The sequence below is a fragment of the Nomascus leucogenys genome, chromosome 19 (assembly GCF_006542625.1).
Source record: "Nomascus leucogenys isolate Asia chromosome 19, Asia_NLE_v1, whole genome shotgun sequence".
Classification (NCBI taxonomy): Eukaryota; Metazoa; Chordata; class Mammalia; order Primates; family Hylobatidae; genus Nomascus; species Nomascus leucogenys.
The window spans coordinates 38,165,277-38,188,145 of NC_044399.1; the positions used below are offsets into that span (position 1 = coordinate 38,165,277).

General features: G+C 50.5%; 3 protein-coding genes across 5 annotated transcripts in view; 1 reads left to right on the top strand and 2 right to left on the bottom strand.

The window, feature by feature from the left end:
• Positions 1 to 6,091, bottom strand: TMEM199 (transmembrane protein 199). The gene is made up of 6 exons (XM_003277110.3): positions 5,790 to 6,091; positions 4,693 to 4,766; positions 4,277 to 4,366; positions 3,100 to 3,142; positions 2,824 to 2,936; positions 1 to 2,515 (listed from the first exon to the last, which is right to left on the bottom strand). The coding sequence occupies exons 1-6, from the start codon at positions 5,998 to 6,000 to the stop codon at positions 2,420 to 2,422; spliced, it is 627 nt and encodes a 208-aa protein (XP_003277158.1). The 5' UTR covers positions 6,001 to 6,091; the 3' UTR covers positions 1 to 2,419.
• On the top strand, positions 6,089 to 16,800 carry POLDIP2 (DNA polymerase delta interacting protein 2). The gene is made up of 11 exons (XM_003277107.4): positions 6,089 to 6,384; positions 7,787 to 7,868; positions 9,077 to 9,174; positions 9,867 to 9,963; positions 10,352 to 10,427; positions 10,642 to 10,749; positions 11,819 to 11,955; positions 12,823 to 12,849; positions 13,052 to 13,177; positions 14,439 to 14,518; positions 15,365 to 16,800. The coding sequence occupies exons 1-11, from the start codon at positions 6,224 to 6,226 to the stop codon at positions 15,477 to 15,479; spliced, it is 1,107 nt and encodes a 368-aa protein (XP_003277155.2). The 5' UTR covers positions 6,089 to 6,223; the 3' UTR covers positions 15,480 to 16,800.
• The window catches only part of TNFAIP1 (TNF alpha induced protein 1), an 11,443-nt gene continuing 5,154 nt past the window's right edge, over positions 16,581 to 22,869 (bottom strand). For all 3 annotated transcript variants that reach the window (XM_003277109.4, XM_030799698.1, XM_030799697.1), the window contains 4 exons: positions 22,295 to 22,384; positions 22,166 to 22,218; positions 21,171 to 21,366; positions 16,581 to 19,263 (listed from right to left, as the gene is read on the bottom strand). In XM_003277109.4, coding sequence (XP_003277157.1) covers positions 19,027 to 19,263; positions 21,171 to 21,366; positions 22,166 to 22,218; positions 22,295 to 22,384 — 576 coding nt within the window. In that variant the 3' untranslated portion in view covers positions 16,581 to 19,026. The remainder of the gene's footprint in view (positions 19,264 to 21,170; positions 21,367 to 22,165; positions 22,219 to 22,294; positions 22,385 to 22,869) is intronic.

The window sequence follows — 22,869 nt, forward strand, 5'->3', positions numbered from 1 at the left end:
TGGGGCTTATGTTGATTTAATTTTCACAAAGATCAGATTGGCTGCCCTCTGACGTGGGGCTGTGGAGACAACCTGACAGATCTGGGATGGAGGCAGGTACAGCAGCATTGGGTTTTGGTATCACCATCATCTGTAATACCAACTAATCTCCAAATAAAACCCAAACTCTGTACCTTAATCTGGATTGTTGTGCTCTGCAAATGAATGGGGACGAGGGCCGTTTGCCATGGAAATTTATCTCCATCACCTAATCCCTAAATAGGGCCAGGTTCCACACAGATTCTTAATGGGAGGTATTACCCAGGCTTCAGCTGGGATTACAGGGATAGTTAATTGAAGGGTTTAGGACTCTGACTGACAAGACCCTGGGGAGATGAGAGTCTCTGCTGGCACCCCGTGCTCCTGGTCCCACTGAGTCTAGGACATTCCAGTCACCTCCAACTCTGGAGCTGCTCTGCTTTGGAGAGAAAACCATGGTGTTTGCAGTCTGCACTGGATTCAAATCCTGACTGTGATGTAACTGTGGCAACTCTGTAACTCTATATGACTAAAAAATGGGGATACTTATTTGCTCTCTGTTTGGGGTATAAGAAATAATGTAGGTAAAGGGCTTTACATGGTGTGTGACACATCGTAAAAACTCAGTAAATGCCAGTTCCCTCTCCAGACAGGCCCTAAGAAACTGGGAAGGCCCCAAACTTCTTGTTCTTCCCACCTCCTGCCAAGCAGTCCCTGGACTCAGAGTCCATTAGAGAAAGCAGGGCATAGTGAGGCAGGAGTGGCTAGGAGATGAGAGAGCTCCCTTCTGTATGCTGAGAACTGGAGGATAGGGCATTTGGTTCTCCCCTCCCCCTGCCCCCTGATTTTTTATTGTGACAAGGTCTCACTCTGTCATCCAGGCTAGAGTGCAATAGCATGATCTTGGCTTACTCAGCTTACTGTAACCTCTGCCTCCCAGGCTCAAGTGATCCTCCCACCTCCTGAGTAGCTGGGACTACAGGCGTGCGCTACCATGTCAGCTAATTTTTGCGTTTTTTTGTAGCAATGGGCTTTCGCCATGTTGCCCAGGCTGGTCTCGAACTCCTGAGCTCAAGCATCCACCCACCTTGGTCTCCCAAAATGCTGGGATTACAGGCATGTACCACCACGCCCAGCTAATTTTTTTGTATTTTTAGTAAAGATGGGGTTTCGTTATGTTGGCCATGCTGGTCTTAAACTCCCAACTTCAAGTGATCCGCCTGCCTCAGCCTCCCAAAATGCTAGGATTACAGGCGTGAGCCACCTCACCTGGCCCAGTGTAGCTTTTTAACACAAATTTTATACAGCTCAGGTTACTGGAAACACTGTAAAATGCCACCCTACTTTTTCTTCTCACAGCTGACACTTCTCCCAACTAACAGAAACTGGCAAACATTGTAGAGGAAGTGTCCACTGAGTGAATGAGTATGTAATTTATGAAAACAGAAAAGTGCTTTGGAAAAAAAAAAAAAAGACAACAGGAGTACATACAGTGAACCAAAAAGTGTACCAGGAGGAGCAGACCCTGAACAGTTAGAACTATGGAAATCGCTATGCTTTGTGTTGTCACAGGAGTTAAAAATAAGAATACCCTGGATACAATAAATATTTATTGGATAAATAACTAAGCCTGATACCCTTTTCAGTGCGTTATACAGACTCTATCATCACACCACTAATCTAAGTTCTCAGAAGTTAAACATTACAAGACTTCAGGACAACATAGGCGTCTTTGGCTCCATTTAACAGAGGAAGAACCATACTGATCATTTGATCTCTATGAGTCTGTCTTATCTTCTGGAAAAGGGGCCTAATACCTTTTCCTTTTGCAAAAAGGTAGCTGCCTTGCTTCCAGTTCTACCATCCTCTAGCAACCCATCTTTCTCTTATTTGATGTCTCTGATCAGCTCCTCTTCCAGCACAACCTGGAGAAAGGGGATCCTTTCTGTTTTCTTGGAGGCTTCTGAACTCAATTACAGGTCTGCATTAAAAATGTATGGAGAAAGCTGGTGATCAGTTTGTACATATGGACAAGTTCAAGGCAGTATGGTCTACTCTGGGAAGGCCTGGATTTCATTTGCTCCTGATTGAAAAAGCTGAGTCCCAGCAGTGTCCAGAATGGACTGGAGAAGGCAGATGGGTACCAGATTCAGGAAGAGGTACTGATAGACCAAGACCAGTTCTTTCCGTTTTAAAGATGTGTTATCTCAATCTCCTCCAATGCTCCCTTTGGAAATTCACAGAAGATAGGGCTCCCCACAGAAACAGCAGCTGGCCTGGGCTGGTCTTCTGACTAACTGGAGCTGAATACAAAAAGTCTGATGGGTTGACTGAGTCGGTGACTGGCAATTGGAGCCTGAAGCCCCCAAAGTCTTCTCTAGACTTGATGATGAAGCACCAGTTACAGTTCTCCCAGCTCGCCTTCCATTGCCCGCACCATGACATACAGCTCGGCCAGACCCACCACTGAGGCGACGATCAATGCAGCTAGCACTCGCTGGAGATGGGGAGAACCAGGCTTAAGGGATGCAGGCCAACAACCAGCTCTGTACCCCAGCACCTTTAATGAAGATGGAGAGCCCCCAACCACCCTCTAAGTTGGGGGAGGGGAAGAAAAGAGAATGTGGCTTCTCCTGGGGTTATTACCTAACCCCCCATGACTGCTGGAAAGCTCTAATGCTCCCCTTGTTAATGGCATAAATATCTGTTCAATACCTAACCTGTGCAAGGCACTTTCACATACGTCCTCCCTCACCCACTAACACCCCTACCTGGGGCACCCTGCCCTGCCCAGCGCCTACTCACCGAGGCCATTTCTGTGAAGATATATTGGCTTCCAAGGTAAGTACAGACGAAGGCAGCAACCACCGTGACAATGAAATTGATGATGGTGATGACCAGAGCCTTCAATGATCTCACTTTGGGGAGGAGCCAGAGAGGGCACCTTTAGTTCCACATTCTCTAGGAGGTGCTCTTATCTCATGGCTCCCCCACCAACTGGGTTCCAGTCAAACAACAAGCCTGAGTGTCATGACCCATCTCAGGAACAGGTTTTAGAAGCCTGATCTCCTAGTACCTCACCTTGCTTTCCCAGGTCGCTGAGAGTCCCACCATCTCTCGCATCCTGGGAAAAAGAAAAAGATGATTCAGAATAGAAGCAGCTCAGAGAGCATCCATCGACAGTCTGGGTTCAGCCCTCTCTATTCCCCAACACATTAACTCTGCCCTCTCCATGGATTCTTTTGTCTGGAACCATTTTGACTCTTTTCTGGACCACAGAACAAGCATTTCGGAGAGAGGACATAGGCTGCCAGTACCCATATAACTCTCCTATTCCAGGGTAGGAGCATGCCATAGAGTAGTAGGGAGCCCTGTCAGAAGAAAGGCTCCAATGGCTGGGCACAGTGCCTCACCTTGTAAACCCAGCACTTTGGAAGGCCGAGGCAGGAGGATCACCTGAGGTTGGGAGTTCAAGACCAGCCTGGCCAACGTGGTCTCTACTAAAAATACAAAAAATTAGCCCAGCGTGGTGGTGCATGCCTATAATCCCAGCTACTTGGGAGGCTGAGGCACGAGAATCACTTAAACCTGGAAGGCGGAGGCTGCAGTGAGCAGAGATCCTGCCACTGCCCTCCAGCCTGGGTGACAGAGTGAGACTCCATCTCAAAAAAAAAAAAAAAAAAGAAGAAGAAGAAGAAAAAAAGCCTCCAAGATTCATTCCCACTTTTTTTTTTTTTTTTTTTTGAGATGGAGTCTTACTCTTGTTGCTCAGGCTGGAGTGCAATGGTGCAGTGTTGGCTCACCGCAACCTCTGCCTCCGCCTCCTGGGTTCAAGTGATTCTCCTGCCTCAGCCTCCCGAGTAGCTGGGATTACAGGCGCCTGCCACCATGCCAGGCTAATTTTTGTATTTTTTGTAAAGACGGGGTTTCACCATGTCAGCCAGGCTGGTCGCGAACTCCCGACCTCAAGTGATCCACCTACCTCAGCCTCCCAAAGTGCTAGGATTACAGGTGTGAGCCACCGCGCCCGGCTAACTCACTCCCACTTCTATGATGTTTAAAACTTGGTCACCATCTCAGCCCAGAGTCTCAGTGAACGAGATGGGAACTGTGTTGAGTTTGTATGCAGAGCTCCTATGGTCCCTGAACAGTATAGAAACCAAGTTTCCATGTTTTTTCTAAACTCTGTACCTTCTTCCAGTGCAGGGCCCTATTCTGAGGGGCTACCTAAACCATGTACTGAAGAGCAGGCCCTTACCTGACAAGTGACGTTGCGGGTGATCCGCTTATATTCCTCATTGGCCAGCTGTATCTTAATCTTCTCCAGCCGGGCAACTAGTTCTGGGTTCTGAAGCAGAAAAATCAAATGAGAAGAATGATATTCCCAGCTTGTTAGAAAGCACATCACAATCATTGGTTCCAGGGGAAAAGCACTGCTAAAGGTATCAGGAGACCCACATACTAGTTATAACTCCAATGCTTTGAAACTGTTTTTTTTTTTTTTGGATCTCAATTTTCCAAACAGTTGATGGGGAGGACAATATCTGGCTCCCCCAGATCCCAAAGATTTCAAAAACAATTTTTCAAGCCTAAAAGTTGATTTATAAGTTCAGTGTATCATGGATAAGCCCAACTCAGTCAATAACCACTCTCACAAACGTATCCCTTACATACCCGTGGAGGCTTCACAACCTCTGGGAGATAGATTTCACTGCCTTCTAGGAGCTCATGGAGGTATAGTTTGGAATCTGAGAAGAAAAGGTTTCACAAACACAATGATCCACAGAGCTGAGGTTGAGGGTTAAGATCAAGAGGGGTCTAGCCCTTCTTTCTACCAAAATAAAACAGGGCCATCTCTACATTAATCCATTTCCAGGATCATTTTCAATTGAAAACAATTTTGGATAATTCCATATAGGTATCTCCCAGTGCTGCACAGGTGACTTTAGCTGTCAGCTCTCAATTATCCTGCCAGTGTTACAACTAACACGCAAGCCATTTACTTGTGCCTTTGGGTTAGATCAGTTCTGTGGCCACAGTAGCTCTTCCCTAAATAGGTTTAGGTCATAGTGATGCTAAATGCTCAGAGGACACTAATACTAGGCAATCTCTTTCTAAGTCCTTTCTAGTTCTAATAATTGAGCAGTCTACCCTTTGCACTTCTGGCTGGTCTATGTTACTTCTGGCTAAATACCTTATGTGCTAGTTTGTCCTATTCCTTCCCTTTACACATAAGGGAACTGAGGCCCAGCGAGGAGAAATGTCTCCTTCAAAGGATTAGTGACAGAGCTAGGACTGGAACTCACATGCTACTCCCAGGCCAGATCTTTCAACACAGCTTTTGTCATCCCATATCAAAAACAAAACAAAGTATCAGATTTCACCACTCTTGCTTCTGAGGTGGAAAGAAATCCGGATTCCTACAAGCTCACTATGCTAAGCTGATTTCTAAAGTGGAGAAAAAGAAGAGACAGAACCTGTGATATTTGCATTTAGTAAAAACCTAGACTTTCTCAAGGGTGAATTGGGTCTAGGTGTGCCTGGAAGTGAAGAGGGGGCTCTCAAAACAGCAGAAACGGCACAAGCAAATTGGTCATCCACGAGGAATTCCCATGGGAGTTAAGAAAGTGGGTGGCCCTGGGATTTATGGGGTGACTCTTCGCTTGTCTAGATGAGTGCTCCGTAGAAGAAGGGAAATGATGGGAAAAGACCTCAGGAGGGGATCGATCTGGACACAAGGAGGCGACCCCGGACTGGAGACTGGGGCTCACCCCTTTCTCTCAGGTGCTGGTGCAGATCCCGGATGAGACGGAAAGAAACCAAGCGTTGGGGGCCACTGGAGCTATCACTGCCCGTGTGCTTCTTCCCCAGCGCGGCCTCAAGCTCGGCCCGCAGCCTTCGGGGTAGCCGCTCTGGCTCCAGCTCCCCGCCGGGGCCCAAAGCACGCACCAATCGCTCGCCCGCAAGCAAAGACGACGCCATATCTAGCCGACTCTCCGGTCAGGTGACCCCCAACCCGGACTTCCGCCTGCCGCGCGCAGGAAGTAACTCTGCGCGCGCAGGAAGTAGCTCTGAGCTCCGGGGTGTGACCAGGCGGGCCAAGAGGGCCGCGACGGCGCGCGGGGCAGTGTGGGACGGGGGCGGAACGCCGCCCGGCCGCGGGTCGGGCTCTGTGTCAGCAGCCGGGCGGGCGCTCGGGCGGGACATGGCAGCCTGTGCAGCCCGGCGGGCCCTGGCCGTGGGCAGCCGCTGGTGGTCCCGGTCGCTGACTGGGGCCCGATGGCCAAGGCCGCTGTGTGCGGCGGCTGGAGCTGGGGCCTTCTCGCCAGCGGCGACCACGACGACGCGGAGGCACCTCTCGTCCCGGTGAGGGACGGAGCCAGGGGGGCGCGAAGACTGGACCTGGAGCCCAGAGAGTGTGTTCCCAGTCAGTGCGGAGGCCAGGGGCCCGGGCCTGCTGAGGGTGACTGGAGTTTGACCCGGGAGAGGGTCCCGAGCAGGGAGCCGACCTGCGATGTCTGGGACATGTGCCAGGAGCAGGGAAGCCAGCGCGGCCCAGAGCCCTGGTTGTACAGGGCTGGCTCTGAGGGGGAACAGGTTACCCTCCCCGAGTGAATCCTACTTCTCCGGCTGGGGTCCCCAGCACCGATGTCAGAGGGCAGCTTTTTAATTCAGCCCTAGGGCTTTGGCTTGAATCCTCAGCCTTTGGATTTGGTCAAGGTCTCCCTCAGAAAGATGCTAGAGGTGGGAAACGAGGCTCTTGGTTGTGGACCCTCGTAGGCCCCAGGTTTCCAAGTGACTTTGGGGAGATCGATTTTCCATATGTGACTTGGGCAAGGGGGTTTGAGGCCATGGGGATGGTGTGGAAACTGTTTCCGCGAATGGGACAGGCGGATCAAACGGGCTGGTGGATCAGTGGGAGGAAGCATAAAGTTCACATCTTCAAAACAGTAAAAACAGTCTTTATTTGAAGGGCCCCTAGAAAGAGCAGCCCTGTTCAGAGTGGTGACTGACATTTTAGTGGCTGATATTAGACACTGACATTGGGGAGAGATGATAGCTATTTGCAATTTAAGACCCCTGTGAGAATATGAACAAAAACGATATTGAGAGAGGCGATGTGCCCTAGGAAATCTAGAGATGTTTAAGCTTTTCAAGGGCAATGTAAGGGCTACAGGTTAGAGGGGGAGATGGACATGGAAGTATAATACAGGACAAATATTTTTTGAGCACCTCTTCTACACTAGGCTCTGAGGGGGCAGTACCAGCTGCTAATCAGACTCAGGCATTGCTCCCAGGGAATTTACAGTATTTAATAAAGATAAGACATGGACACAACTGAAATGTAAAGGGGGCAGGATATTGCTTGATGACTTGTGATATAGAAAATGTAAGAAAAGAAGAAAAAAAGATATTCCCCTTCTCAAAAAATTGAAAAAGTGAGCAAGACAGTTAAAGTGCTGTGGGAGGTCAGGAGGGTGGGTTAGGGAAGAAACAAGGGCAGGGGTACATTTGAGCAGAGTGTGAGGGCATGATATGAAGAATGCCCAGTGAAGAGAGAAGACAGTAATATGGGAGCAGTCACATCTAACACTGGGAGACTGTGGAGGTTTTCACCAAGGAGGAGGAAAGTCTTTCCTGCTCCAGCTGGTCCCACTTCTCTGCTGTCATCGCCCTGGCCCCTCAGTATCCTAGGAGCTTTTTCTGATGGATAAGTACCATTACCTTCTCAGCTTTTCTGTTGCTTATTCTTTTCCTTCCTACTCAGAAACCGACCAGAGGGCAAAGTGTTGGAGACAGTCGGTGTGTTTGAGGTGCCAAAACAGAATGGAAAATATGAGACTGGGCAGGTGAGTATTGGGCTGGGTCATCTTTCATTTTCACAGAGTGCTCTGCTTCTGAAAGAAGTCAGATTAGATCACAGGCCTGCATGGTATGGTGTTCCATTCATTCCACCTTGATGTTTGGTGCCAGACCAGAATCAAATTTTTATTTATTTTTTATTTTATTTTATTTATTTATTTTTTTTTGCAAGACGGAGTTTCAATCTTGTTGCCCAGGCTGGAGTGCAATGGCATGGTCTCGGCTCACCGCGAGCTCCACCTCCCGGGTTCAAGTGATTCTCCTGCCTCAGCCTCCCTAGTAGCTGGGATTACAAGCATGCGCCACCACACTCGGATAATTTTGTATTTTTAGTGGAGATGGGGTTTCTCCATGTTGGTCAAGCTGGTCTCGAGCTCCCGACCTCAGGTGATCCGCCTGCCTTGGCCTCCCAAAGTCCTGGGATTATAGGCGTGAGCCACCGCATCCAGCCCAGAATCAAATGTTTATAGATAGGGTTTCTGTTCTCCTAGATTTGAATGCACTTAATGTGTCGGTGGGTTCTCTTTCCAAGTTAGTGTGGACAGGGATGTTGTGGACTATAGTGAGGTTTAGCCAAGTTGCTGAAGATTTCTCTAACATAGTGGATGGTGGGAAGCCGTGGAGGGAGCTTTCAGAAAAGTAAACCTTTGATGCTTTGCCGTAATAAAATTGGCTTCAGTGTGGTAAACTCTGGATGTGTGGTTCTTTTTCTATATCAGCTTTGTTCTGGGTCCACTGGGATAGATTTAGGCCCTTCTAGGATATTGTAGATAAGGAAGACTTTTTGTTTGTTCAACATTTTATTTTTCTGTGTGCCTACAATGGACCAGGCATTGTGCATTAGGGTTAAATCAGAAAGCAAAGTAGACATAATTCCTGCCATTGTGGAGTTTCTAGTCTAGAAAAGAATGAACGATTTGCAAATGGCCAATAGCTGTACATCGTGCTAAGTGGAAGGGGGGTCAAGGAAGGCTTCCTGGAGGGCTGAGCTTTTACCTAAAGGATGAGTAGAGTCAGCCAGGTAAAGAAGAAATAAGAGTGTTCCAGCATTGGTCTGGGTGATCACAGACTTCAAGGGAAAAGGTAGCAAGACCTTGTGCTGGAGTTGCCTCCACCTGTGCTGCTTTGTGGTCTGGGGCCCCCCTGGATGGATTTGCTGGACTGCAGACTCGCTGAGGCCCCTCTTTCCTTCCAGCTTTTCCTTCATAGCATTTTTGGCTACCGAGGTGTCGTCCTGTTTCCCTGGCAGGCCAGACTGTATGACCGGGATGTGGCTTCTGCAGCTCCAGAAAAGTAAGTTTCCCTGTGGTTGTGCCTCACAGTATCCTCAGGAGGAGATGGCAGACATATGTAATTGGGGTACTAGGGGTGAAGACAGAGTCCTCCTAGGCCTTGGAAACATCCCCAGAGTACTTCTCTGGGACTAAGACCCATGGAGACAAAAGTGCTGAGTGCCAGGGATAGTCTAAGTCAGAGAGTCCCTTTAGGCCTCCCCAGAATGCTTTCCTAGGCCACTCCTAATTTTCATTATGAGTACCCCAGAGGGCATTTGGGGGACAAGTCTTCTTGATTTCTTGATGTTCAGCTGGAGTCTTTCCCTCAATCTCACATCATCCCTAGAATACATTAAAACAGAAAAGGTTCAGCCCCATTAAGTGATCACAGACAGTCCCTGGGATATAAGAAGACAAGAGTACTCTGGGCCCTGGGGACTGAGGTGGCAATTTGATTTTCTCAACATGGCCCCCTTCTTTTAAGAGGTATCCACACGGTCAGATGATGGCTCCATACCATGGTCTTCCATGCTCTAATTTGCCCCAACTGAGGAGCAGCTGAGCTGAGGTGCTGCAGAGCAGGTGTCCAGCTGGTGCTAAAGCCCCTTCAGATCAGGGACCAGCCTCTTTAGGTCAGGAGGAGTAGGGAGCTGAGTCAGCCACAGCTCCCATTTCTCCTGGTGATCTTGGCCTCCTTCTCCCACCCTATAGAGCAGAGAACCCTGCTGGCCATGGCTCCAAGGAGGTGAAAGGCAAAACTCACACTTACTATCAGGTGCTGATTGATGCCCGTGACTGCCCACATATAGTAAGTAAGCAAAATGGCTGGACTTGGGGGTCTTCTCCATGGAAAGTCCTGCATCCCAATAGGGACAAAGGGAGGGAAGGGGGTCAAACAGAGCCCAGGTCAGTCCTGGTCCCCAAGGCCTTGGACTGCACAGTTGCCAACAAAGCCCTGATTCACGTCTTTTTTTTTTTTTTTTTTTTTTGTTGAGATGGAGTCTTACTCTGTCGCCAGGCTGGAGTGCAGTGGTGAAATCTCGGCTCACTGCAACCTCCGCCTCCCAGGTTCAAGCGATTCTCCTGCCTCAGCCACCCAAGTAGCTGGGATTACAGGCACCTGCCACCACACCAGGCTAATTTTTGTACTTTTTAGCAGAGACAGGGTTTCACCACTGATTCACTTCTTGCCTTAGTCTCAGAGATCTCAGACAGAAGCTGTGACCTTCTTGGCTAACCATGATGACAGTCGGGCCCTCTATGCCATCCCAGGTGAGTAGTTAGCATTTGAATGGTGCCCGTCAAGGAGTCTGGTGTGTCTCCGGGAGAGGATTCTGATGTTGTGTCATCCACTGGGAGGGATTCTGATGCTGAGAGGTATGATACCAGGGTTATCCCATACTGGAACAAGGCCAGTTAATGTTTCTTCTCAACCCCATCTCCTCTCCTGTGAGTTTCACCACTGTCTTTTGCATCTCTGTGCCAGGCTTGGACTATGTCAGCCATGAAGACATCCTCCCCTACACCTCCACTGATCAGGTTCCCATCCAACATGAACTCTTTGAAAGATTTCTTCTGTATGACCAGACAAAAGGTAATCTCTGTCAAGAAGGGGAGGTGGAATGGGAGGGCCTTTTCATCAAAGAATATCATAGAAATAATTCCAGGGCCGGGCGCGGTGACTCACGCCTGTAATCCCAGCACTTTGGGAGGCCCAGGCAGATGGATCATGTGAGGTCAGGAGTTCGAGACTGGCCTGGCCAACCTGGTGAAACGCTGTCTCTACTAAAAATACAAAAATTAGCTGGGCGTGGTGGTGGGCGCCTGTAATCCCAGCTACCTGGGAGGCTGAGGCAGGAGAATCATTTGAACCCAGGAGGGTGGAGGTTGCAGTGAGCCGAGATCACACCATTGCATTCCAGCCTGGGCAACAGAGCGAGACTCCATCTTGGAAAAAAAAAAAAAGGCCTGGGCGCTGTGGCTCACACCTATAATTCCAGCACTTTGGGAGGCTGACATGGGCAGATCATTAGGTCAAGAGATCGAGACCATCCTGGCCAGTGTGGTGAAACCCTGTCTCTACTAAAAATATAAAAATTAGCTGGGTGTGGTGGCGTGCACCTGTAGTCTCAGCTACTTGGGAGGCTGAGTCTGGAGAATTGCTTGAACCAGGAGGCAGAGGTTGTAGTGAGCTGAGATCACACCATTGCACTCCATCCCGGCGACAGATCAAGACTCCGTCTCCAAAAAAAAAGAAATAATTCCAAAGCTCTATTTCCGCAATCCTTTTCAACCTCCTGTCACAGCTGTCATGCCTCATAGGTGTCATACCTGACAGATGGCAGTTATTTCCTTACAGATGTGGAAACTGAGGATCAGGAATGATGACAAGGGCCTCAAGGGTGTTAGTAGTAGAGTGAGGGCTGAAAACCAGGGCTCTTAGCTCCCAGTCCGATTCCGTTCCCATAGTATCACACTAGCTCCTCAGGGCTTATTCTTGGTGGCAGTCCTGTGCCTTCTTCCAGCCTGTACTTTTGCTTCATGTATGAGCACCTTGTTTGCCTGGGCCACCACTAGGGAGGGTTTCTAGGAGGGGCAATCACACTGGACTGTTATCTAGTCAACAACACGCAACTGGACTAACCAATTGTGTCTTGCCCCAGCACCCCCTTTTGTGGCTCGGGAGACGCTAAGGGCCTGGCAAGAGAAGAATCACCCCTGGCTGGAGCTCTCCGATGTTCATCGGGAAACAACTGAGAACATACGTGTCACTGTCATCCCCTTCTACATGGGCATGAGGGTATGTGGCCAGCCTGGACCCTTTCTAGCAGGGGTAGGCCCCAAGGTGCATGGTGTCCTTAAGGTGACTGCCGGGGGAGGGGAGTCTAAATATAAACCATGCCCCTGTGGTTCTGCTCCCAAGTGGTGGCATGTGTTGGGTGGGGTTGAGTAGCCTCTAGACAGTGGCTGACACCAAGACCTAGAGCGGGCAGGAAAACTCATAGGTCCCAGGAAGGAATCCTTTATCCTGTCTCTTCCCTCTTGCTCAGAGAGAGCCAAGTTTATGAAGAGTATACACATAATTATTTAAATCAGTGTAGGCATAACACTTTTTACACATTATAGATACTTACACATCGCCTGGCTGTAAGCATGTGCAGTGGTAGGGGCGCCCAACTCCACAGACAGCTATAGGTCAGAAAAGTGTGTATAGTCAGTGCCTGCTTAGATACAAATATAAATGAAACACCGTCCCTGTCTTCCAGGACCTTATAGTAGTTGAGGAGGCCAACTTAAAATATTATAGCAAGGGACAGTAATGGGAGACAGGAGGAGGACAGGGGCTCAGGGCAGCAAGGATAGGGGGCGGGGCTGGCAAGGAGGGCAGTGAAAAAGGTAAGAGCCCTGTAGCTGATTTCTGTTGGCATCCAGCTCTGTTGGCGATCTTGAAGGGATGAGGAGTGGGGAGGCCAGGAGTGGATACAGGGATGTTGCCTCCCTATAGGTGTGTAGGCCATGGTTCAGCTATCATCCTTATCCCACAGATACTCTTAGCTTGGTCTGTCTGCAACCTTCCTGGAATACATCAACTGCACTGGAGAGATGTTGATTGGAACACACTTGGTCTTGCCCTGTGGGACTTAAATTCTTTTTGTTTTCTCCCTAGGAAGCCCAGAATTCCCACGTGTACTGGGTGAGTGTCACTGTCTGGGAGAAGGGGAGCTTGTGGGGTGTGCCTGGGGGTCAGGGTGGAGGTGGGGGAGCTCACCTTCTGGCGGGAGCGGAACCTGTGCAGTGCACGTGTCAGCTTTGTTGACTTTCGCTTTGCACAGAATTCTGAGGAGGGTTACCCAAAGTTTATTCTTTTTAAACTCTCTCTCCCACACCCCCCTCAGTGGCGCTACTGTATCCGTTTGGAGAACCTTGACAGTGACGTGGTACAGCTCCGGGAGCGGCACTGGAGGATATTCAGTCTCTCTGGCACCTTGGAGACAGTGCGAGGCCGAGGGGTAGTGGGCAGGGTGAGCATCCCTGGTCTAGGAATTCTGGTCCTGTGCAGCAAGCCTGGGGGCTTAGTGCATGGCTTCCTTCTCCTTTGTTGTTATAGACAGAGGCTCACTTTGTGAATACATTGTGTTGTTTTGGGTTAGAAATCTTAAAACAACCCCATGAGATAGGTTTCTTAAAACCCATTTCATAGATGAAAAGAGTGAGACTAAGAAGTTAAATAACTAGCCCATGGTCCCATAGCTAGTAGTGGCAGGGCCTCGATTTAAACCCAAGTGAGTCTGAAGTCCAAACTTGTGTAGTTTTTAAAACTGGTATAGTGTCTTTTAAAAACCAAAATTTGAAGGTTGTTAGGTGGGGCACGCACCGCCACCAATCCCTGTGGTCTTGCCTCTTTGCCCCTTTACATGTTTACATCCTCTGCTGGTCCTTGAAGAGATCTGATTTTATAATCCCTGCCTACCCAACCCTGTCTCCTGAGAAATAAAGTCACAAGCAGTACTGGTGTCAGGGGCCACATTCAACAAGCATTTATCAAAGTCAGCGGGGACTGGGGAGGCAGTTGGGCAAGTGAATAAGAACAGGTCTTTGGATTTTGCTAGTCACTTCAAATTCCAGCTGAGTTATATATTAGCGTAACTTTGGGCAAGTTATTTAACCAAAATCTTAGTTCCTTACTGCTAAAATGTGGATCACACCAGTTATCTTATGATCATTAGGAGAATTAAAGCAGCAGAGGTGTGCAGAGTACCTCCTGTGGTGCCCATAGCAAGCGTGAATGGACACTGGGGGGATATCTCCACAGCAGGTCCTTTGTTTTGAGAGACAGGGTCTCGCCGTGTCACCCAGGCTGGAGTGCGGTGGTGAGACCATAGTTTACTTTTCTGGGCTCAAGCAATCCTCCGCCTCAGCTTTCTGAGTAGCAGGACTACAGGCACACACCACTATGCCTGGTTAATTTAAAGGCTTTTTTTTTTGTGGAGATGGGGTCTCACTGTGTTCCCTGGGCTGCAGAGGAGGTCCTTTGCCCAGTGCCTTCAGACATTCAGTCTGAGATTATCTTTCCCAGAGCCAGCATAAAAGGCCCAGGCCAAATGGCCATCTGTGGGAGGAGGTACTGGCAGGAAGTGTATCATGCTGTGGGAGTGCCTGCTGTGGTGGTGGCTGGGTAGGGGACATCCAGTCTTGATGAACTGGCAGTCAGCATGTAACCCTGGGGTGCAGGAAACATGTCCCTGGGGCTTGGCCTGACCCATTTTGCCTAAACCTTTACAGGAACCGGTGTTATCCAAGGAGCAGCCTGCGTTCCAGTATAGCAGCCACGTCTCGCTGCAGGCTTCCAGTGGGCACATGTGGTGAGTGAGTGTGCACAGCAGTAGGGGCCACCCAGCTCCACAAACAGAAGCTGTAGGTCAGAAAAGTGAGAGCTTAGAGCTTGCCATTAACTCTGGGCCAACTTATTCTTAGAGGGAGCCTTATCTGCTATATTGTTGTGTGGGACTTGTCTGATTTTCTATTACTGCCTGTTTCCCAGTTCCCTATGATTTGTGGACTGAGGACTTAGGCCAAAGAGGTCTGGTGATTTGATGCTGCAGAGTTGCTCATATAGTTGGGTTTTTTCCCTTGGTGTTTCACTCCTTAACCTGAAAATGCAATTGGCTAGCTTATGCAGCATGTATCTAAAGGCCACAATCTGGACAGCTGTGTTTTTCCTTTTTCTTTTGTGAGACAGAGTTTCACTTATTGCCCAGGCTGGAGTGCAATGGCGCAATCTTGGCTCACTGCAACCTCCGCCTCCCAGGTTCAAGCCATTCTCCTGCCTCAGCCTCCCGAGTAGCTGGGATTACAGGCATGCGCCACCACGCCCGGCTAATTTTGTATTTTTAGTGGAGACAGGGTTTCTCCATGTTGGTCAGGCTGGTCTCGAACTCCCGACCTCAGGTGACCTCAGGTGATCTGCTGGCATCAGCCTCCCAAAATGCTGGGATTACAGGCATGAGCCACTGCAGCTTTGTTTTTCTTTTCATGGATAACCATGAGGGGCTCTTGGGTCTCTGGACCAGTCATCCTGTCATGAGCTAGAGATAGAAGAGAGCTCAGGCTCACATGTCCTCTGTGGCTGGCAGCTGAGGGCATGGGGCCATCCAGATCCTTCGGAGGCCTCAGCCCTGGCTCCTAAACCAGCTTCTCTCTGACTGCAGGGGCACGTTCCGCTTTGAAAGACCTGATGGCTCCCACTTTGATGTTCGGATCCCTCCCTTCTCCCTGGAAAGCAATAAAGATGAGAAGACACCACCCTCAGGCCTTCACTGGTAGGCCAGCTGAGGCCCCAAGTGCCCAGGCGCGGTCACCGGGAAGAACAACTCTCATCCCACAATTGCTGCAGAACTCTTCTCTCCCCATCATGGGCCACAGTGGGTCTCTCAATTTGATTGTGGGGTTCTTTTTGTGGAGAGGGGTGGCATAACTTTTCTTCAGAAGACCCACGTGGGACACCTCCAAGGCTGGCCTCATAAGCCCTGCCTACACCATGTTCCAGTAAACCTCTCCACCAGGGAACTGTGTTCAGCTGCCACAGGCCTGGAGGAGTTTCCTGGCCTGTCACGTGAGGTTTGATCAGTAAACCAGTGCACGCTTGGCCACCCTTGCCATTTCTGCTCCCAGTCTCAGGCTCCCCTTCTGACCCAGTGTGCACTCTTGACTGCTTTCTTTGTTGCCCTTCCAGGGAGCTGCCCCCCTGGCAGGGCATGTGCCTGTTTCCTTCTCAGCCTGGAGCCTGGCTGGACATCTCCTAGGGTCACTGTGCCTCTCAGCTAGTTGGCGGGGGTGCTGGACTGGACTCTTGTTCACTTTACCTTCTGCCAAATGCAGAGAGGGAGGCCAGTGTCAGGGTTGAAGTGGCCTGGCTCTTAGCACTGACCAACCATTGCCATTTCTGGCCTCGCTAGGCCCAGGAGAGGAGGGAGGCAAGCCAGTCGGGTTTCCTGGAGCAATGGGTGTGTCAGCCCTCAGCATGACTCTGCCAAGCATCCAGACCATGAATGCAGGAATTTGGCCGAGGAGCAGCTTTAGGTATGGATGATGACTAAGCCAAGCTACTTCCCGAGCTTCTCTCAGATTTCCAAGAGCCAGAGATGAATTGTGCTGCATCTTGCCCCAATTCTTAGGATTTCTTCTCCTCCGCCACTGCAGTGATTGTTAGAGGTCGTTTTCTTGAATTAATATTAAATCACAGTTCCAGCCCTTGTTAGTGTTGTCCTTAGTCCTCCAGGGGGAGCTGGGGTTGCAGGGCAACAGTACAGTCGCGCTTACGACCTAGCTAGAACACAAGGTCAGATGATAAACAGAAGCACAGGAACTCAGCCCATGGCCGCAAGCTGGCCAAGGCCTGCTCACTGTGAACATGGTTCTGTACCATTGAGTTTAACACAATTTTATTAGAAATTAGTGTTTGCTTCCATCACTTATGCTGAGCAACCAAATATTACAGTTATGTGATAAAGGAAAAATTCTTTCCTGCCCAGGACCTGCGCCATCCTTTAGGCCAACCTTGGTCACATACCAAATTCAATAAAACCCAATACTGGTCTGTGTTGTTAACAGCAGGCTGCCAGGTTTCTCAGAAACTGACAAGAAAGTCTGACCTTCATCCATACTTTTTTGTTTACTTACCCCTGGGCTGCTTGGAGTTGAAAAATGCACACAGCCAGGAGTTGCTTTCTGAATAGGGCTGGAAACTTTCAAAGAAAACCCCCAAACTTTAAGTCAGAAAGTCTGATTAAAGAAGCTACGATCATGTCAGTGAGTTCAATGTTAGTATTTTCCTTAAGACCAAGGAGAGATTTTCAGTCAGAGAAGATAAATGCCCAGTCCCAGACTACTGTGCTTTCTCAGCAAAAAAGACTGAGACACTGAGGATGTGAATGTCAAAGTAGTAGGCAGGGACTAAAGGGGATGGGGAGGTCAAAAGGCAAGCATCAAAACACCTCAGTGGGGAGGCTGGGAATTTGAGTATTAAAGGACCTCAAGAGGGCAGCTGAGAAAATAGGCCAGTGGTCTCAGGCTGACGCATTCCAGTCTCTGTGGGAAAGCCATAAAGCCAAAGCCTGCATTTGGCCAGAGAAATGGATTTGTCTTTATCTCGTTACCACAATGAGGGCTGGAAGAACTAGTAGCTGATCACCAAGGTACTGATCTGAGAGTCTTAGTGCTGTTTATACATTCAAGACTGTGACTAACATAAAATGCCTAATTAAAAAGCCACATTTCCCCTGTCCCACCGTCATGTCACTTCAGGTCCTTGTGAGTGTCTAACCCTGGGTCTGGCATTTGCCCATAGGCTCTGTGGCATCAGCTATCGTAAGAGTAGTCAAGAGAGATGAACTTCATAACCTGTGTTCTCTCCAAAGAGCAGAAAGTGGGTACTATACGTGGCTACATTGCTTTGTTAGGCTGGCAGAACAGTCGCTCCCTGACAGCATTCCTTTGGAAAATAATTCAGATAAGCTGAATTCTGGTTTGGCTAAGCCAAACAAAAAGGAATGAAAACCAAAGCCCTAAAGAGGAACTCACCTCCTGGCTAGTGCTTGGTATCTCCATGGCTGAGTGAAGGCCTTCAGGGTGCTTCGGTTGCTCCTGTCATCCTGCGCTCAGAGACACCACTGGGCAGAACCACCATCCCAGCCAGGACAAACCAAGAGCATAGATGCTGTGGGCAGGGAGTAGATGTGTGGCCAAGCATGTGCCACCTCTGCAGGGGCTGCTGGGAGCACTGGGCTCTGAGTTTGCCGTCCTTAGCTGATGGGCATGCAGCCAACACCATGCAGTGCCCACGGGCTCCACAGTCTTCCTGCCGTGGCTCATGTTTCTGGCCCCTGTGACAGCTCTTTGGCTTTACTGTATGTGAGGACAGCATGGCTGGAAGCCAAGGGTACTCAAGAGAATCACAAAGAGCAGTCGTGCTAGACCTAGGAGTCAGTGATGTGACTCTAAGATGGGGGGTAAAATGTCCTTTCTCACAGGCACCCTGTGAGGACTGCAGGTCCCAGCTTAGCCATCCTTCCCTCCTCGGTGCACTCCGAGCTGCTGGCCAGGGTGGCAAAGCCAGAGCTGCTCTGTCAGATGGTTTTTTTTATTGCTTCCTCTTTATCCCCTCCCTCAGATTGATTCTGCAGGGAAACGGGGATTAGGGTAGAAAGACATGGGTCAGGGAGAATATCAACCTCCTGAATAACAGTACAAAGTGCTTTAAAGAAACAGATCCCACAGGCATGGAGAAGGGCCAAGGGTTCTGTCATATGTAGGGTTTTGGCACCCTGGAGGGAAAAAGAAATGCCCAGTTTCCTCATTACTAGATTTAGAACTATTCATTTCCTAGATTATTTTTTAAAAACCAAACTTATCAAGCCTGTGCTTAAACACCTTAGGAAAAAAGATGTCCCACTTTCTGTTATAAAACTGGGCCTCTACAGCACCAGGAGCTGCCTTTCCCCCAGAATGAATCCATTCCCCATGGGCCTCAGCTGAGGCCTAAGGGGCAGTAGCCCTTCTGCAGAGGGCCTAGGGGAAGGTTCTCAGCAGGAGGTGGGTCAGTCCATGTGCCCCAGGGAGCAGAAGCAGCTCCCTGTCAGGAAGGGTGATGGTGAGCAGATAGGACGGGACTCGGTCTCCAGAAGTGCTCAGGGGCAAGGCAGAGGAATGTGGTCCCTCCTCTGCCCAGACCGTCTGACCTCTGAGCAGGGCCTGTCATGCCTCTGGGTGCTGGAGCAGAGACCCAGGCAGCAGCAGCATGGGGTGGCCAATGGGGCGGTTTCCACAGGATGGGAGATAGGGCCTCCCGTGCCCTGACTCCCTGAGGGCCTGGTCAGTCGCGATGGGTAGACTGGTGGCCAAGCTGCCGGTCATCGTAAGTGCTGTAGCGCTTGACGTGGATGCGGCGGACACGGTCCCGCAGTTCAAAGGTCTCCTCGTCTTCACTGGGGGAAGCCTGACTGCGGCTACGGCTTGTGGCCTCCAACAAGGAGTTGTCAGGGACGCGGGGAGTCTCATAGAGTAGGACGTTGAGGGTCTCCTCATAGATTCGGGCCTCTGGGAATTCCACCTGGGGTGAGGGAGGAAGAAGATGGAGCAAGGTTTCATCTTCGAGAGGGAGCCGTGTGTCAGAGCGGCTGGCCCTGAGGCTCCATAAGCCCTCTGCTACCTCTCATAAGACAGGTGGCGGTCTGTCTCCAGGGAAAGCCAGCCTCCCTCCGAAGGTGGGGTGAGGGGATGTACTCTACAGACATGAGGACAGGGAAGACCAACATCCTCCACACCCCTGCCCCAGCCTGAGACCAAGGGCATAGAGGGTGGGCCAGGCCTAGGTCCAAACACAGCTCCACCACTTGCTAGCTGTGGAGCCTTGGGCTGAACCCTTCTGGGCTGCAGCTCCCATATGTACAAAAGGATGGTTCAGATCAACTGCTGAGAGTTGCTGTCAACATTATGGGAAAGATGTGATTGCTTAGCAGAAGCCTGGCACACAGCAAACCACCAAGCAGAGGCATACACAGAGCAGGTGCTATGCTGAGTGGTTTCGCTGCCTTTCTCTGCCTGCCCGACGCAGTGTGTCACTGGCATGACCTGCCTGGAGGAAGGAGAAAGGGAAGGCAGTCAAGCACCTGAATTCTAGCCAGACCTGCTCTGTTGGACCGAGCTTCTGTTCACTCATCTGTCACATGGGGAGAGTGGCTCTAGCCCTGCATGTCTCACAGGTGTGTTGTGAGGGGTCACACGAGTTCATGAAAGACAACACACTTAAGATGCCAGGTGCTGCTGCCACTTCCGCCGCAGCATCACCAGCCACTAGAGACCTGCCCCTGAACTCTTTCACCACCGATAGGGTCAGGAGCCACCTGTCGCCCTCCCTCCCACCCCTACACCAAAAACCACAGGAGGAAGCAGGGCCACCTGTAAGTTGGCCTTCCCCAAACCCTCTGCAGATCTCCCAGCTGGAGGCACTTGAGTAGTTTGGGGGTCGACAAGTTGCTTGGCAAGTCTGGCTACTTTGAGATCTTCACACCCACACGGCCCTTCCTGGATGACCTGCCATCCACCCCAGTGTATCATCTCCAGGACCTGCACTCACAGGAGGCAGCTACTCTCTGGGGTAACTGGCTGCAGCCTGGGGGAGAGGGGCCAGCTGAGTTTGTGATGATTGTCACCTATCAAATGCCTCCTGTGTACCTGGCACTAAGTTGATTAGCCAGAAACCCCCAGCTAGTTGGGGCCAGTAAGGAGATTTTATTTTATTATTATTAAGAGTGTTTGGAAATGGAGTCTTGCTATTTTGCTTAGGCTGGCCTCAAACTCCTGGGCTCAAGGCATCTTCCCACGGCAGCCTCCTGAGTAGCTGGGACTACAGGCGTGTGCCACGATGCCTGGCTAATTTTTCTATTTTTTGTAAAGACGGGGTTTCACCATGTTGTCCAGGGTGGTCTTGAACTCCTGGGCTCAAGTGCTGTGCCCGCCTCTGTCCCTGGCTCAGACAGGAGATCTGAACAGCATTCTGACACGAATGCCCAAGCTATTTCTACACCACACTGCTGCTCCAAAGAGTTGTATCATTTTCATATCGTTAAATTCATACTGTCATCCCCATGTCTGCAAATGAGGAACCTGAGGCCCAGATGGCTTAAGTGGCTTATCCAAAGTCAGAAAACTGGCAAGTGGTGCCAGCCAGCGTTCAAACCTGAATTGGGCCAACTTCAAAGACCCAGTCCTTCCCACTGTACTAGGCTACTTCCTGCTGGTCAACGGCCCCTGCCCTGTGCTGTCAGGAACAAAGCGGTTCCCATCCATTCCCCACACCCCTTGTTCTGGCTTTGTCCTTGCCCAGCACCATTACCATGTTTGGAAAAAAGAGCCAAGTCCATGCCCCTTTTGCTCCGTGCTGGTCACACCCCGACCACGTCCCCCACACCGTGGGTATGTGTCCTCCCCGACCCGTGCAGGGGCAATCCCCCACACCTTGGTCTGCTTCTTCTCCGTGGCATACACGATGGAGGTACAGCACACCTCTGCCAGCTTACGGCCCTGGCCATAAAAGGACCAGCAGCAGATCTCGTCACCAATGACATCCTTGATGAAGAGCACGCGGCCGTTGAAGCGCAGGGAGAGCTTGTCAAACAGCTCAATGTTTTTCAGCAGGTGGTCGTCAGAGTTGCTGAAAAAGCCACAAGGGCCAAGAGGCCTGGGAATGAGGTTCCAGTCCGAGGGTGGGTGCTAGACAAGTGGGGCCCTCCCCTCCCTCCCCTCCCGCATCGTGTCCTGCTGAAATGAAAGCAAGATGCCAGAGGGCCAGGAGAGAAAGGATCATAGGGTACCCTCTGGGTTGGGGGGCCTGTGAGGAAAAGGAACTGAGTTGGTTTTAAGTCAAAGTAGGGACAACTGAGGAAGGAGGTCTCCCCTCACTAAGCCTGGAAGGAAGGAGGCGAGGCTGCTATTTCAGTGGGAGGCATTCCTTCCCTTACTGTGGGGGTGACAGTGGCAATGTGCCTGTCCACAGGGAATCATAGGGAGGGTTTGGGACTCTGAACCTGCAGCCACCTGCGTCTACCTAACTGTGGCCTATGGAGAGGACATGGGCTGGAGGGTGTGGGGAGGGAATCCGCCCAGTGTGAACTGCACAGGTTGGCTTGGGGGACTCCCAGCTCACCAGCCTCTAGCATCCCCACCACCCAGTAGGATGACACATGTGAAAACACCTGCCATGCTGCCTTCGTGATACACGTTGAGGGCGCATTTCACCTTCAATCATTTATATCCCAGCCAGGGCACCCTGCTGAGTTCCAAAGGCCTCTGTCCCAATTTCCCTCCTACTTTCTGTTTTTCCCCAACGCAGAACAGCCAGTTCCAAGACCCAGGCCCAGACCCACGCCGACCATGCTGGAAGTACAGGCAGTATTCCTTGGGTCTGCTGCCCAGTGTCTGCTCTGGCTGCTCAGCCCTGTGACGCACCCTACCTGGTGTAGGAATACTTGTTGTTGCTTCTGTTGTACAGCAGCTTCACCACGGGCTGTGAAGGAGTTCAGAGTGAGGGCCAGGCCAGAGGACCGGCATCCCCGGCCCGCATCCCTCAGAGGTCCTGGTACCTTGGTGGAGGATTCGATGAGCCGCTCCTCCTCCTTTAGGGATGTGATGATGGGGATGTTGCACACAGGCTGGTAGGAGTCCTTCTTGTCCTGCGCGACACAGAACAGAGAACTCTCTTTAGGATCTTCTGCTTCCGAAGCTTGGCGAGGTACCTCTGGAGCCCCTCTGCCATGGCCACCTGCTGCTTGGTGAGGAAGTGTCAGATACAGATCATGAGGCCCCTGGCAATAGAAACTGCCAGCTGGAAAGCAGACCCTCAGTTAGAAAACCCAAGATCCAGGCCGGGTGCGGTAGCTCACACCTGTAATCCCAGCACTTTGGGAGGCTGAGGCAGGCAGATCACTTGAGCCCAAGAGTTTGAGACCAGCCTGGAAAACATGGTGAAACCTCATCTCTACAAAAAATACAAAGATTAGCCAGGTGCCATGGCGCATGCCTGTATTCCCAGCTACTCTGAAGGCTAAATCACGAGAATCACTTGAACCCAGGAGGCAGAAGTTGCAGTGAGCCGAGATCGCACCACTGCACTCCAGCCTGGGTGACAGGAGTGAAACCCTGTCTCAAAAAACAAAAA